Here is a 16,086-nt window from a genome sequence, read left to right as displayed (position 1 = left end):
GGCGTGAGTTGTGGTTTCTCTCTGAAACAAAACATCCTCTAAATCAGTTGTTCTCAACTGGTGGGTCGGGACCCAAATGTGGGTCACGGAGCCATTCTTATTGGGTCACAAACGGCAGAAAAATGCAGTCAAAAAGTGTATAAAGCGCTTTAAAAAAAAAAATCTTTGTTCTATCACACTTTGTGAAGTCAGAGGTCCAAACTTGCACAATTTCTCAAAATGGTTTTTCATGGAGGAGAAGTTGGTGGATTTTGAGGCTCGACCAGTTGACAACCACTGTTCTACATGCAAACCTTTTAATCGGACGTGTGTGGGTTAAGTTTCCCAACGAGTGGCTTCATGGGACTGCAGCCTCAGGACAGCTGATAGGCGCCTTTGTTTAAAGTAAGAAATCAATGAAGCCTTTTAGTATGACTTGTTTATAATGTGATTTACCCTGCTGGACTAACTCCACAAGGACGCTCCTTAAAAAGTGAAACATCACAGCTCTGAACCATCCTGTGTTCTGTTTCCAGGTCTCCTCTGGTTTACTCTGCTTCAGAGCATCACTCACTCCTCGCTGCTTGTGTGTGCGTGGTTTGTTATGTGTTTGGAGATGGAGGAGCCCGTCGGAGGCAGAAAACTACGCTGTGATTCTTTGCATTGAGAACACTGTAATGGGAGAGAGAGGCATGCAGGCGGATCAAATGTTCGCTCAGAGAATTTTGAAACGCGTACAAGACTAAGTCACGCGTACAGTCGTAACAGTCTATGAGTTCACAGGTTACAGGTACAGCACTGCGTGTTGGTATGGGACCCACAGCTACACACAACTCACTGTATTTGACTATACTGTATAGTGAGTCCAGTACTGAATGTTTAAGTGTGGAAGAGAGACACGAAGCATGGAGAGGTTTACATGCACAGAGAACTCTTCCTCTTCTTCTTCTTCTTCTTCACACAATCACTCTGGAGTTAAGTTACTGGATGGTATTCTTTAGCCTCATAAACAGAAAGTTGACTGTTGTGCAGTTAGTAGGTAGGTCTTTATTTTTATTTTTATTCTCCTTTCCTTCCACTAAATGTTTATGATGACTGGCGTTTTATTTTCTTTAAAATTGGGTTCTCTTACTCCGTCATGTTTTTCTCCCCTTCAGAGATTTGGACCACCGCTGGGGTCACGGATTATTGCTTTAATGAGCAAGTCCCAGTTTGGTTAAACAGTGGGCATTGTCGTGATGCTAGCTGCACCGTGTACCCGCGATCCAAACAGGGAGTCACACGCAGACTGTTAAACACATGGACGCACTCTCAGCTACGTCACCTGGTGGTTTCTGAAGAAGCCATACGATGGAAGGAGCCATGTTGGAAAGTGGATCTCCCCCGAACACTTGAAACAGGCAAAGAGGTAGAGTAAAGACGAGGCCTTGAGCGTCCTGTCAAACACCCAGGCACGCAAGTAAGCCACGCCCCTAATTATGCAAATGTGTGCCTACATCTTTGCCTTTACATGATCAAAACACACGAGTTAGAAAAATGTCACCAGCCGTTCAGTTTGTACGAATAAAAATGGGTATTTTAACGTGAGCTGGATCGGTGTGTTTACAGGAGAACAGGAGAACATGGAGATCAGACGGGATTAAACAAAGAACAGGTTACCTTCCTCGACTCTCCATCGTCGTTTGCCGTTCGTTTGGTGCATGCTGTGACACGTTGTTGATAAAGAGCTTTAATAAATAATCGCTCTGCTATCTATGTTCAGCGTGACGCATGATTGCAGCGGGCGAGCGCTCAGGTAGCATGGTCGTTGGGAAATAGATTATCAGCCACACTAACTCCTTACCTGAAATCCATTTTTTTCTGGTTTATGCTGCAGTGCCAGCTCGCCAACTTTGATCATCCTCTTTTTCATTCAACTGAAAAAGTGTTACACCTCTTCCAGCTAGTTTGGTTAACTCTTTGTTATTTAATCTCGTGAACATTTCCTTATTATTTTTTTCCCTACCTTTTTTTTCTTCCATGTTCTGATCCACAAATAGAATTCACAAAAAGTTAACAGATATCTACAACATATTTCGTTCACAGTAACTTTGTTTCTGCTGAACCTTGACATAACTTTACCTGGCGTGCATCTCGTATCCCGATGACTCTGTGCATGTAAACACATCAGAACAGGCTGGAAGTGAGATCCCATCCCTGACTCCTAACAGCTCTTCCTCCCTGCCCTACCCTCTTCCTCACGTCTCAGACCTCCAGGCCCAAGTCTCTGAAGAAGCCTTTGGCCACTCTCGACTCTCGGAAAGTCACTGTGAGGGAGTTGAGGGTGACGTCAGTGACCGTCACCTCCCCAGGCCCGATGATTGGTCTCCACACGCGCTCGCTGTCCGGCTTCTCTGACGCAGCGAGCTTGTCTGGTTCTGGACTGGAGCTCCAGCTGTCTGTCTGTCCCTCCCTTCCTGAGCGAGTGAGAGCCAAAGACAGAAGAAGAAAGACAAAGAGTTGCACTCAGGTGTGATTCAATCAAACCTATCACATGGATATTATTATTAGGTCGACCTTCCTGGATGAAATCTTTCAGCTCTGATAGATGAAGAAGGCAGATGGGAGCAGACGGCCTGACTGCTCCTGAGCTGACGGGTTCTTAGACTCGCATAGTTTAAAAAGAGTTTTGTGATTTGTCTTCCAAATTTATAATTCAGTGTTCATTCATTTAGGCTTTTTTTTTTTTTTTATAGCTGCTGCAACATTACTGAAGCGACTGTGTGACTCTCAGTTTTCACTCTGCAGTAATTGTTTCTTCACATTTAAATTCTCCGAACCATCGTGATCTCTGCATGATTTTGTCTTTCAGCAGGTCAGGATGTTGGAGGTCGGCTTGTTTTTGGTTTTTGTCTTCAAGAGAGGAACAAAGAGTCGAGTAAACCTGCTGACCGAGTGACACACTTACCATTACAAACACCTTTGTTCTTTCCTGTCGCTTCCTCTCTCTCTTCTTCCTCTTCCTCCACCTCCATGTCGTCTTCCTCGTCTACATTGTCCTCCTCCTCCTCCTCCTCCTCCTCCTCCTCCTCCTCTTCTTCTTCTGCCCAGTCGTCTTGATTGGGAGGATTTGAGTCAAGGCACTTGAGTTGTGGCCTCCCACGTTTGCTTTTTAGATGTTCCAGTTGTGGTTTTGGGACTTTCCTGCAGACGCCAAAAGACGGGTCCTCATCTTCCGAGACCAGAGAGCGTGTGAGGGAGAGACGGAGGCGAGGCGGAGGCGCCTCTTGAGTCTTGTGAGCGCTGCGGAGATCCATAGTGTAGCCTGTATTCTGAATAAACACCACAGAGAGAACACTTGGACTGAATCCGACTGTGTAGAAACATTAATAATGGCTATAATGATGCTGCTTTAGGATACTAAAGGCCAACCAACCAGTCTATAGAGGATAATTATTGGATATATGAGGGAAAAGAAAAGGAATAAGATAAGAATACATCAGATTACAAAACCTGTATATTGATCTCAAACTTTACCTGCAGAAGAAGTCTTTTGGTTTTGGAGCCTTTTCTTCTGTGGCCCAGAGCTCTGTCTCTCTGCTCTCTAAAATCACAAGAAAACAATCAGGAATACAACACAAGGAGGAGGAGGAGGAGGAGGAGGAGGAGGAGGAGGAGGAGGAGGAGGAGAAGAAGAAGAAGAAGAAGAAGAAGAAGAAGAAGAAGAAGAAGAAGAAGAATTTTCCTTTTTTTAAAAACTCCATCCAGGTGTTCAACATGTATACAGACGAAAAGGAGGGAAACACCTTCAACTGAGAAAACTTTACCAGACAAGTCAACAGCATCATTCCAGAAAGAAAGTGAGAGCCAGTCAATTCAGTCAGAATCCATGGGAATTTGCACAGACTCAAACTGACTGTCATGCAACTCTTCAGCTTCCATCAGCTGCTCAGCCGCTCTCTGAACAAGGAATTGGAAAAGGATACGACTGTATCCGCTGCCTTACAAGATGCTGAATAAAAGCATGGGCTACACCTTTACTATCTCTGACTGTGTTAGCAGCACACATTTATTACATTTTTATTTTACAGGGACAATGCATATTAAAAAAAAAAAAAACAACAACAACATTTCTGTAAATAAACCAGAGTTAGCCAAAAGGCAAATGTTCATCTGTTGCCAGATTTGATAAAAGGCTCCCTGATGAAGAACTTCAGTGACAGATTAACAGGTGAAGCAGAAGCTAAATGTCAGCTGATATAAAGTTTAAGTTTGGCCTGAACTGAGTAAGAGATGGAACTATAGAGGAGCACAGATTATGAAAGTGACTCCCTGGTTGAAGACTTTGTTCTCCGTAAATATAACGTAAGAAGCAAACAGATTTATTCTGCACATTCCTGCTACACTGGTTCTGTTGAGTCTTACTTTTCTTCATAGGCTTGTACCAGGCGCTGGTCCAGGATATGTTCTTCTGGTTCCCATGTACTGTACCTGCAAGAAGTAACAAAATAAAAAAACCTACTTCACTTTTCTGTTTTTCTTTTCTTTATTCATGTGTTGCTCATTTGTTGTATTCAGTGTAGAAATGTCTCCCTGTAGTCACAGTGATGAAAACAACGACACTGCTTTTGAATGATCACCTCACTCAACAGTCACATCCACCTTAAGACATCACACATTTCACTTTTGCCCTGTTCCTTTCGAGCTGTTTTTATTCAGTTTTTGATCCGGTCCTTACTTTATTTCAAAATAAAAGCATGGTCTATTTCAAAGTACCCTACAAGAATTCAAAATAAAAGCCAAACCATTTTTATTTTTAACAGAAAAATAATGGAATTTTAAACGTGATTAAAAGTGTGATTAATTGCAATTAAAAACATGTAATTGTTTGCAGCTCTTGTATGAAGTTTACTTACTTTGGAGGCCATCCTTTCCACTTCAACAGATACTCCACATTCCCCTGTAGAGAGACACGATTTAAGAGCCGGGAACTTCATTTCATTAGGAACATACTTTAACTTTCCACAGTCATCATGACACCTTTAAAAGTTATAGATGCACTATGTTTCCATCTACATCAAACTCAAAGGGGCTGTAACTGCTGCCACTGACTTGGTTTTGATTAATCCTTGTTACACTGTCAAAAAGCACCTGACACAGATACAAAAGCTCCATGAGGGACGCATCAATAGAGTCATTTAAAGTATATCACAAGAAATGGATCTGCAAAATAACATTAAAAATCATCTCCAGGTGATGTTTACCTCCACACTCTAACATTCTTAATGTGAAGGATTATTATTACTCATGATCGTGTTTGCTGTTCAATACGTGCAGAAAGATGTTTTCATGCCGTTTGGAAATGAAAACATAATGTAAGATGTGCTGTATGTTAGTCATCCTCGGTGACATCATCCAATAACAACTTCCAAGCTCTCCAAAGTATTTCAGGGGGTGAAGTCACCACTATTCCCGACTTCACATTAGTCACCCACTTCCTCATAGTACACACACTGGTGTGTACTGTAGGGGGCATCTGAGCTCCTCAATGAACCCATTTTATAAGCTTATCTGAATAAACTAAAGTTTGAAGTGAGTATCCTAATCCTTCATAACTTAAAGCATAAATATTCGGGAATAAAGCACTTTCATGTTGTGACATATTGTGCCTAATTATTAAATGCAGCTAATACCTTTGCTCATTTTCTGAACACAAGCTCCTTTCATCGTAACTATCCCAGAAAATAACAGGAATACTTTACTGGGTTTTTACTACTAAACTGGGGGGGTTTCAGGTGGCCCACATGCGCACCAGGGGTCCCTGAATCTCGATACGCACCGCAAATGTCAACACGTTATGTAAACGTTCACTTCAACCTTCTCAGCCTTATTGGCATCACACATTACCATAAGGAGGGAAATTGCTCCCTTCTACTATTTACAGACTTACAGCTGATGTTTTATAACTGTAGTGCAGTGACAACAGTCTCCACGTTACGTTAAAGGGACATCCTCCTCTAACCCGCCCCCTGCATGCAGCCTGCAAGATGAGCTGCTCGTGTTTTTATTCAAAGTAAAGCACTGTGACTATGTGCCGCAGCTACACTCAATCACACATTTGTATTCAAATATGGAACAAAAAATTACCTTTCTAACTCTTTTCTTGAGGATTGATTCCACGGCAAACACTTGCTCTCCAATCGCGGACAGCTCCATCTCTGTGCGCGCGAGCTTCGCTGCTGTCCTCTCCCTCTCTCTCTCTTCGCTCAGCTGCTGCGTGCTTTTTCTCAAAAGTTAAGGGCCCTCGTATCCAGAGCGTCTTACTACGGATGAATCTTCCAGAGCGTCCAGTCAGTGACTTTACAAAATCTGCGACACATCTGCACACCGCTTTGCGCGTACCCGCCCCGTAGTGCGCGCTCCCTTTACAGTGAGTCCGCGCACGCTACTAGCTGCTTCATCATCCTCATCCTTCACAGCGTGCTGATCATAAAAACATGATCACAGCTTTTATTATTTACACTCTTAGTGTGAACGGATGGATACCCAAACACTGTGTGATTGTGTTCTCAGAGCTCTTTGTAAAAAAATAGAAACACCAACAAAAAAACCTCTCACACAACTTAAAGTCACTAACATAGTCTAAGACAGAATATGTTTGACATTTATTATCAAAAGCTTGTGTTCTACATAAAGTTTCCCAAGAAACATATAATTGCATTAAACTGACAATACTGATGCAAAAACATAAAGGACATGAGAAAAATCATTTGATCTAAAAACTCAATTAAAGAGGGGCTTTAGACACTGTTTTTCAAAGTGGGGGTCCAGACCTCTTGAGGGTGATCATGAACACTTGGAGGTAAGAGAGTAAAATAGAAACAAGTGAATGAAATAGCATTGTGTTTTAGATGTTATCAATGTATATTTAAATATCCATTCTTTTTTTTTTTTCAGTAAAAAAAAGAAAAACACACAACAGCTCAGAGACTTTAAGAAATGTTTCCTCGTCTGAGGTTAATGTTGAATGGAGGTCATGACAGTTTAGGCTCCCTGCACTTTTAGACTAAAGGCTACAGCAAGGCTGAATTTAAAGGAGCTAAAGACATCAGGCCTAAATGAGGTAGAAATTGAAAAGAAGATTTATTTATTTTGGAATAAAGAAATCTGAACGTTTTTGGAGCAGTAGCTTCAGAGAAATGTGTCTGTGGTTCTCACATTTAAAAACAGTGTGTTTGTCTCTAATGTGCTTTTCATAAAGTAGAGTCAGCAACAAGATTTAAAAAAAAAAATCTGTGCCTGTATAAAGTAATATGTTTGCTTCTTTATGTGGTGGAGTTCCAGTAAAGTACAAGATCCTTGTGTGTGTGCTTAAAGGTGAATATCCCATGAAATGAAGCCACACTGTATGCTGTACATAAAGTGCCATTACAAGCATTTTATTTGTATGCAAAAAATAACAAAAACAAACAAAAGACAGAGACAACCAGGGTCTCCTTCGTAAGACGGGCTGAACGATTGTCATGGCAAAATAAAAAATGTTCAGTGAAGTTGTGAGACAATAAACACGATGCGATTGGTTCCAAAAATCTCAGCAACGACCTCTGTGATGTTCGGCTGCAGGTTCAAGATGACATTTAAGGACCGCGGAGAAGGCAGGGAGTGAAGTTTCATCCAAAACACGACATGCACCGCTGAAAAAAAACAACCTGATCTTTAGAAAATCATATCGTTTCAAAACTGTTGTACATAATACAAAGCCCTTGGCCTCAACAGTGAAACATGGTATCTGATACGTTCAGTTGCTTCTCCTTGATATTTTGGATAAATTGGTGCTTTGGAATAAATCTCCTGAAATGGCGACAAACAGCACAGACCCTCATATATTTTTTCAAAGCAACAAATATGCTTTTATGTAAACAAGTTAAGGCCAATATTGTCGTTACACGGACAATACATGTAGAGTATTAACAGTTTATGTTCAGCTGATAGATTTGAAAGCTACTTACAGTAAAATCTCTCTAAAGGCTCATTTCACACAAAAACCACACCTGGACACGTCCTCACAACCAGCACGTCAACTTTCACTTTTCTTTTTCTCCATCTGACATCTTCCCTTTGTGCAGCCAATCGTGTAACTCCTCCTCAGACTGAAACCACACATCGGAGCGCCTATACGACTCGCTGAAACGGCCTGTGACATCCTCTGAGAGCCGCTGGGCTCTGCAGGTTTGAGGAGGAGAAGCTGAGAAGAGGAGGAGGAGCTTGTGTGCTACAGAGGGCTGCTGTGGTGGACCAGACCCTGTGGACCAGTTTGACCCTGCGCGTAAGAAGAAAAGCATAACAAAGTGCTGTCCCTTATTCTGCATCCTGTCTGAGGGAGGTCCTGTTAACACTGCCGTATAATATCATCTGCGATATTTGAAAAAAGAAAATAGATTTCTTTACATTTATAAAGCAGTTATATTTTTTCCTTCTAAATTCAAAGTGTTCATGAAAATGTCAGATTACAAAGTCACTTAATCTGCTGTTGGAAAGTTTGTGACTTAATTATTTCAGCAGCTGATTGTTTTATAAAGTCAACTGTCAATCATTTTTATTCAAATAACTTGTTGGTAATATGTTTGAAATTTAAATTTAAGCTTACATATTTCAATAGTTTGTTTTTGTTGACTTACTGTCCAAAACAAAAAAAACATGTTCACTTAAAATTATCAAATAAGTTTTTGTCATTTTAAGTTTGAAAACTGAATTATGATTAAAAAAAAATAAAATGCTGCCAATTAATTTTCTGTTTTTTTAACAGTGATCTTCAACACGACCTAAAAAGTTTGCACTTCAGGGTTTTTCAAAAAGTGAAGAAAATCAAAACCATGTTTGGACAAGTTTAGAAATATGATATCGTTGGCAGATTTTGATTTTAACAACCAGTTCTCTATTTGCTGTAAGCTGACTCTCCCTATACATTGATAGTGTATCATCTGGATAACTGCAGCACTCTGCGTCCATTCAGAAGTGAATCATTAACAAGAACAGTGACTGAATGATGCGGTTACGTCTTCAGTAAAAGGATGCAGAGTCAAACCTCCACTAGAGGGAGAGCTTGGCCTGGCTGTTGCATTGTTTTGTTGCTTATAAAAGTGTTGTGTAGGGCACAGCCTCTGTACACAGTAGAGACTCAGTCTGTGCCACAAGTGTTTGGGAAATGAAAAAAACCCAACAAAACTAAATACATAGTTGGCCATGTGATTCATCACTGAATTTGACATATATCATATCAAGGCAAGGAACGGCACATTTTGGTGAAGGTGAAGGATAGAAGGGCAGAGAGTGATTGACATGATGAAGGTAGAGACAGAAGCAAAGAAGACACATCAGTGAAGCTCAGGACTGAGGCAGGGAGGATCTCTGCGGGAGACAAATAAACAAAGCATCGCTCAGAAAGCCTGCTCTCCCAGGACTTTGGAAACGTGAACAGTAAAAAGACGAAAAAAAAAAAGAAAAAAAAAAAAGATCCAAAGTGACATTAAAAAATAGTCAATATATATAAAAACAAAAGAATAGCAGAAACAGAACAGTAACTCTTAGTAAGTGTGAGCTGCTGTGTGAGTAAAGGACCGTGATTCTTTGATTCTCCCTGCAAAGTGTTTGCTTCCTTAGTTGCTTTGCATCTTATCAGAAAAGAGTCCAGCAATGGCTGTGGAAACAGAACCGGAAAAAGAGGGGGGGGGGGAAATACGTCTGTCCATGTGATTGGCTGTGCGAGACCCTACTCCCTCTCCTCCTCGTTCTGTGATTGGCCCATTGGCCCCCGTTGTAGCAGTGATCGGCTGGTTGAACCGTTAGCCGTCGGACCGCCATGTTTGGCGTGCCTCCACTTCCTCTGAGACGACTAATAGGAGTTCACAGTTTTTTCCTCGCAGCTGCTGGCGAAGAAACTTCCTGGAGTGCGATAAAAAAAAAAAAAAAAATTGAATTAAAAGGACAGACAGATATGCAAGATGTAAAACTTATGTCAATTCATTAGTGCAGCTACAGCCAGCAGGCAGCTTAGCTTACTTTCATTTCAGATTAGCAGTGATTCAGTTTTAATTTGAGGTTTTCCTGGATGAGGAACACATAGTGGTACATTATTTACATGTCTTTGCAGACTGGCACCCTGAGGAGTCTCTCTACAGCCGAACTCCTGACTCTGATATCAGCCCGAGTCAGTACAGGACGTCATACGAGCGCTACGTTCTGAGGAAGCTCAGCCAGCTAAAGCTGTGCGAGCGTTAGTCTACATCTCCCGTTTCTACTTCCATCCCAGTTAGACCAGTAGATTATCTATCTTCAGATTAGACTCATGTTGTAAGACTCTCAGCTTCACGTTTGTGTTGACGCATTGATGGAGAGACTAAAGAAGTGCACAGCGTCACCGACAGATTGCGAGTCGACTTTGGAGGCTTCTCCATTAAATCGGCGAAGCACCGCCAAAACTCTTCAATGAAAAACTCTGAAGACGTACACCGACCTTTTCCTGTTGTACATAATAATACTGACAGAGATTAGGTTAAACAGATAGAAGCCAGACTACTTTTAACATTTTTCGGCTTTTTGAAGCTATTTGAGAGATAGGACAGTGGATAGAGTCGGATATTAGGGAGAGAGAGAGAGAGAGAGAGAGAGAGAGAGAGAGAGAGGAATGACATGAGGGAAAGAGCCACAGGTTGGATTCGAACCTGGGATGCCCACTTGGAGGACGACAGCCTCGGTACATACTGAACAAATTCCTAGCTTCAACGTAAAGCAGAAATTGTGAATTAATCACAGAAGTCTTGGTCTGCTCTAAAGCTGTAAAAAAAAAAAAAAGGTTCTGCATTTAGAAGATGAATCCATTGTGGCACAATTAATCTATAATCTCACAACTTTCTGACTTGTTGATAACGACTGTCGAACGTAGCTTCACTCCCACCTGAGCTCGTCCGGGTTGCCGATGGGCTGTGGGCTGCGCAGCTTTGAATCCAGGTTGTAGTAGACTCCTCCCACCTCGCGGACTCCGATCCAGTGCTGGCGTTTGAGCGGCAGCCGGAGAGGCCCCCAGCGCAGGTTGGACGGCACGTTCAGAATGAAACCCGTCACGTTGGCGAGCTCGATGCTGCCGACATCCCTGGAGGAAGGAGCAGACTTTAATCATGATAACCTCCCATTTCATGGAGATAAAGAGAGGAAATTAAACATTTTGAAGTCGGAAAAAAATTATAATTCATATTTCAGATTTGAGTCTTAAACGCTTTCAGTATGACATGCTGTGGTTTTTTTATTGGGCTTTGAATTGTCTCTATTCATTTGCTCTCAATTTCTTTATTCATCCTGATTGTATAAAAAATGAATAAAAAATCACTGTGATGATGAAAAAACTCTCCAACCTAACTGACGTGTGCTTTAGCATTAGCTGTGTAATGCTAATTAAAAAGAACGCTGCACTCTTTGCTTCTTCCTTTATTGCAGATATTTACAGAGTTTCCAGCTGGAACATGATCAACCCTACAGTCAGGACAGTCTGACCACATTTAATCCACTGCTATGTTCGACTGCAGATGCTAAAAAGAAAAAAGGGAAGAATGTATTTTTTGTTTGCACCACGCACACACTCTTCATCCGCCGTACTTTCCTCAAGCTGCGTTTGTTCCTTATCATACAAGCTCTGCTCAGAGTCACCAAACCGACACCAATCAATGGGATTCTAGCTGACAGCTAACCGGGACTTGATTGGCGAGATGGTGTGAATGCACAGCAGATGTCTCCAGGGCTCCGTCTTCGAGGCCGAGTGTGAATACAGTGTGAGTAATGTAAACATTAAATGTGTTGACTTTTCCTTGTGATTCTAGCAGTCTTCTGCTGTGCGTTATGCTAATAAAGCTTTGTTGATTACTTCTCTATCTTTGGTGCAGCCCTACCTGCAGGATTTTACGAAAAAAATGTTTACAAAAAAAGGGAAATTAACGGTGAAAAACAGGGTTTCTATAACACGCATGCATTGATGTTGTCTTATTATTTGATAGGACAGCTGAAGAGAGACATGCAGCAAAGAGCAGAGGGCGGATTCAAACCCACGGCCTCTGCACGTGCCGCGTGAACCGCCAGGCCATCTGGCGCCCCGGCACACGCTGAAGATTCACGAGGGTGAGTCTGCATTCACAACGTTTCTGCTTCAAAACTGATTGTGAAATCTTGGCTGATAAGAGTTTCCCAAAAGTAAAATCGCAGGTCAAAACAGTCTCACAGTCACCCAGTAAACATCTCGTCTTTTCCATAGACGCGGCTCAATACGTGTCCAGTAAGATTAAAGAGCTAATCTATAAACTGTGTGTTTAGTTAGAAGCTTAATCATGAAACTGTTAAACATTTACGACGCACACAATGCAAATGCCTTCGGTTAGATCAGCGCTGTGTTTCATTAATCCACTTAAGAGAAACGCATTGTTGTTTTTGTAGCAACGATTTTCTTCCTGTTTTGGTCAAGACAGAGAAACAGGAATTTGGCTTTTAGTGATAACACCAAGCTGATAAAGCTCGTCTGTGGCTGCTGTTATCGACCTCAGTCATGAACGACTTTAAAGGAGAGGAACAATAAAAACCGTCTCAGAGACTTTGTTAACTGATGAAGCTGCTCAGTAATCAAAGAGGGATCATTGTGAGTCCTGAGCTGACTGCGGCGCAGGAGAGGACACAGAGGGGCCTCTTTACAACGTTTACCTCAAGTGACAGTCCGAGACTTCAGTGAAGAAGCGTTTGTTTCCCCACTGTCACCATGTGCATGCAGGGAAGAGAAGAAGTGGCAAAAAAACAAGGTGAGGTGGGGTGAAGGCCTGCTCTCCCTGACCGTCATATATTGATCATTTAGAGAAACAACAAGCGCAGCAGACAAAGATGAACTCCAGCTGCAACACGAGCTATCAATACAAAACAGGTCTGGAAATGAATCTTAAAAGCCAAGGAAGAAACAGAGACACATACCTTCTTTTATCCCACCAAACTGCCTCGAACCCTCTGGTCTGCAAGGCGGCCATTATGACGTTAACGTCATAGTTCCCATTTCCCAGCATGCTCTTCTTGTGAGGTGTCACCAGAGTGCTGGGAGAAAGTCTGCAACACGTAGAGCAGAGGTTTGAACACGTGATACAAAATGCTTGAAGGTGATAAAGTTCAGTACAGCAGGTAAACCCACCTCTGGTATATCTCTTGCAAGGTGTCCCGGCTGAAAGCTGTCCCGTCTTGGAAGACGTTATTGAGTGCGTGCAGAGCGCACAGTTCCCTCCGCTGCTTCTCGTGGTATATGGCCGGAGGTGTCAGGGAGGGTTGAGGAGGCAGCGGAGAGGTGAGAGAGGACGAGGAAGATGAGAGATCCTGTTGCTGCTGAGAGTCCGTGGGATCCCTACTCTTCCTCTCCTCCGCTCCCACCACTACCTCCCCTCCTCCTCCTTTCTGCTTGCCGACCTTCCAGGGCATGCAGCCCAGCTCCTGCAGGCCGCCTCGCCCCTTCCCCTTCCACTCGCCAGCTGGATAGGGAGCGCTTCCCATCCCTGGATGATGTTCACCACAAGCACCGCCACAGCCGCCGCCGCCGCCGCCTCCTCCGGCTCCACCACTACCTCCACAACTACTACCTTCCGAATGCTACATCAGCAGCATCATGACAACCATTGCCATGGCAACCTCTCAGCCGCTTGGAGGAGAGGAGCTTATGTGTGTGTGTCTTTGAATGGTCGAGGCGGAGGTGGGGGGTTGTGAGATAAATGAGACCTGCGGCTTGTTTAACACCTGCTCTCTGTAAAGGACAGATGTGGTGAAAGGTCAACAGGAGCGAGTCGGCATCAAACGGAACTGAAGACGATGAAGATCACAGGCAAACAAAGATACTCCAGATGCTCCCAAATTAAAGATTACGCCTCCAACATCCCAGCGGTGTCATCAAGCAGACGGCAGCTGCTGCTCTGTGTGTTTCCACTTCCTCCATCTTTTGTAAGTTGAAGTGTGTTGACAGCTCTCTCTCCATCCATCCAGTCATCAAGCCTGTAGCTCTGCGCTGCTCTCCATCACCGGGCTTTTCGACCATGGAGAGACTCGAACAGACACAACAGATACCTGATGCCTGGCAGAAACGTTGCCTGAGATACAGAAATAAATCCTTTAAGATTTACAAATACTGTCACAAGTTTCCACAAGACAGCAGAGCAGCCAAAATGTCACCTTAAAGCTGCACACAAAAACAAAACCTTAAAGTTGACTCCTCTGTGTGTTGTTGATGCTGACAGGTTAAATAACACTATAAGGACATTACAGCAGACCTCAGAATAAGTCAACATTTGGACTGGATAGAGGAAGCAGGCTGCTCAGTTAGCTAGCAAAATATCACAACAACACACACACACACGCACACACACACACACTGAACGGCTTTACATCCATTACAGAGATAGTCGTGAATGTACAGACGCAATAAATCCAGGACAGAAACAGATATGTGTCGTTAGGTCTCCTGTCTTCTCTACGTGACTCCAGTTTTGCAGCAAACACAAACTACAACGCTTCCTTTTTACGTCTTCTAACTTCATTTTTCTGAGACTGAACTCTCACCTGACGGCTTCCTGTCCGACGTGTCACAGCTGAGCCGCCATAAAACAGGTTTATGTGCGAAATGTCCTCCGTCCTGCTCGTCCTAATGACTGTTCAGTCCTTTGTCTCTGCCACTTTTTCCCTGATATAGCTCGCTCGCGCTCTCTCTCTCTCTCTCTCGCTCTCTCAGACGCGCATGCGCAGTAGCGTCTCCCTGGCTCCATGTTTGCTGTCACCGCTTGCGTCAGTAGACGGTGGAGCAGTTCCTCCCCTGAGACTGCGAAAACCACAGTTTTGCTCCTGCATTATAAAATAACTAACAAAAACCTGATTTAGAGGCTCGCTGGCTTTTGTCACGTGTATAAAGATATCACCACATTTCTCTACTTCTGGACTTTGAATTCTTCATGCGGCCTATTATCATTCATTTTTGATTGGCTATAGGTCTATTTTAAGCTTTTTATTGTTTCTATTTTTACAAATCATACATGATTAGGAGACATTATAAGCACATAGATAATTATCACTCTGCCTATAGTAGTTTTGTAAAGACTAAGAGCTGTGAAACTTTTAAGCCCCTTACAACACCTCATTGTTTTGATTTTTGGCCTTAATCAAGCATTATTGTTTTGATTAATTTACAACATCCATCATTTGTTCAGCATGGAAAACAACGTAACAACTACCTTGTGAATATCTAGTAGCTGATCAGGCAGAAATTATCTCATTTGTGTGAACTAAAATAGAGAAATGTGTCTCATAAAGGCCAGCTGGCTACGGAGCCCCTGAAGTCTCAAAAAGTAAGAAAAGTTAATTTATTTTTTACTCTTTGTGACTTCAGGGGCTCCGTAGATGTCCTACGACTTAGTTGGAAGTTTTTATTGGAAAAAAACAAAACTTCATAAATTGATAAGTCTTCTTTAATCCACAGCGGGATGAACTGCATGTAAGACCTTTAGGCTGAGATTTCAAAAGAGAAACACTCGGTCCTTTAGCAGGAGAAAATGTCAGCACACACAAAGACACTTTTTAATCTCTTTCAGGCCGTGGTTGGGGTATCTTGTGTGCTGACAAGTAACAACCTCTCCTGTCATATAAATACAAAGTCCACTTTCAGTCAATCCACTTGGGTATTTTTTTTCTCTCTCTCAATGTTTAGACACAAAAACGAACTGTTGTATGAATGCATTATCACACAGGAGGTCACACTGTTTAGCTGGATATCAGCACAGCTGAGATTATCTTCATCCTTGGGCTTATGGGTGATATCAAAGAGGTGCTGATATTTGACACTCTTCTTGTCATATATTGCTTTAGTAACCAACTGCATTATGCAAAAATGGAGACTTTGTGTAGTTTGAAATATGATGTGTTTAAAGCAGGTAAATAGCGTAGGTTTCATTCCTCTGTAGGGGAGAAACAACTTAATTTACTGATAAATATTCATATTTTGAGACTCAGCCAGTCGAGCTTCAAGGGGGTGTTGTCGCCGAAACTTTTTAACTATGTGTCAGGTTACAAAAGATTTCA

At 42.5% G+C, this 16,086-nt stretch overlaps 2 protein-coding genes across 3 annotated transcripts; both read right to left on the bottom strand.

Moving 5' to 3' along the window:
* Nucleotides 1–1,431: 1,431 nt before the first annotated feature.
* On the bottom strand, nt 1,432–6,350 carry cbx7b (chromobox homolog 7b). 2 transcript variants are annotated; one of them, XM_079334063.1, is made up of 6 exons: nt 6,106–6,350; nt 4,875–4,918; nt 4,384–4,449; nt 3,496–3,562; nt 2,927–3,290; nt 1,432–2,435 (listed from the first exon to the last, which is right to left on the bottom strand). In XM_079334063.1, the coding sequence occupies exons 1-6, from the start codon at nt 6,172–6,174 to the stop codon at nt 2,224–2,226; spliced, it is 822 nt and encodes a 273-aa protein (XP_079190189.1). In that variant the 5' UTR covers nt 6,175–6,350; the 3' UTR covers nt 1,432–2,223. The 2 variants fall into 2 exon arrangements, with proteins under 2 accessions (XP_079190189.1, XP_079190190.1); XM_079334064.1 differs by having other exon boundaries at nt 3,496–3,560; nt 4,384–4,443; nt 4,871–4,918; nt 6,106–6,158.
* A 1,026-nt stretch (nt 6,351–7,376) lies between these two features.
* On the bottom strand, nt 7,377–14,751 carry josd1 (Josephin domain containing 1). Its single transcript, XM_079333586.1, has 5 exons — nt 14,578–14,751; nt 13,169–14,108; nt 12,958–13,086; nt 10,913–11,107; nt 7,377–9,900 (listed from the first exon to the last, which is right to left on the bottom strand). The coding sequence occupies exons 2-5, from the start codon at nt 13,519–13,521 to the stop codon at nt 9,801–9,803; spliced, it is 777 nt and encodes a 258-aa protein (XP_079189712.1). The 5' UTR covers nt 13,522–14,108; nt 14,578–14,751; the 3' UTR covers nt 7,377–9,800.
* Between the last annotated feature and the right edge of the window lie 1,335 nt (nt 14,752–16,086).

Source organism: Symphodus melops, assembly GCF_947650265.1.
Source record: "Symphodus melops genome assembly, chromosome: 21".
In the NCBI taxonomy this organism is placed as follows: Eukaryota; Metazoa; Chordata; class Actinopteri; order Labriformes; family Labridae; genus Symphodus; species Symphodus melops.
The sequence above is the reverse complement of the archived record's forward strand: the minus strand, read 5'-3'. Positions and strand labels throughout refer to the sequence as shown.

Coding starts and splice junctions, on each gene's coding strand:
- josd1 (XM_079333586.1), bottom strand. CDS start 13,521: ATGGGAAGCGCTCCCTATCCAGCTGGCGAGTGGAAGGGGAAGGGGCGA. Junction 13,087..13,168: donor TTGCAAGAGATATACCAGAG/GTGGGTTTACCT, acceptor TACGTGTTGCAG/ACTTTCTCCCAGCACTCTGG. Junction 9,901..10,912: donor GGCAACCCGGACGAGCTCAG/GTGGGAGTGAAG, acceptor ATCGCACTCCAG/GAAGTTTCTTCGCCAGCAGC.
- cbx7b (XM_079334063.1), bottom strand. CDS start 6,174: ATGGAGCTGTCCGCGATTGGAGAGCAAGTGTTTGCCGTGGAATCAATC. Junction 4,450..4,874: donor TGGAAAGGATGGCCTCCAAA/GTAAGTAAACTT, acceptor TACTTCTTGCAG/GTACAGTACATGGGAACCAG. Junction 3,291..3,495: donor CCAAAAGACTTCTTCTGCAG/GTAAAGTTTGAG, acceptor GTGTTTATTCAG/AATACAGGCTACACTATGGA.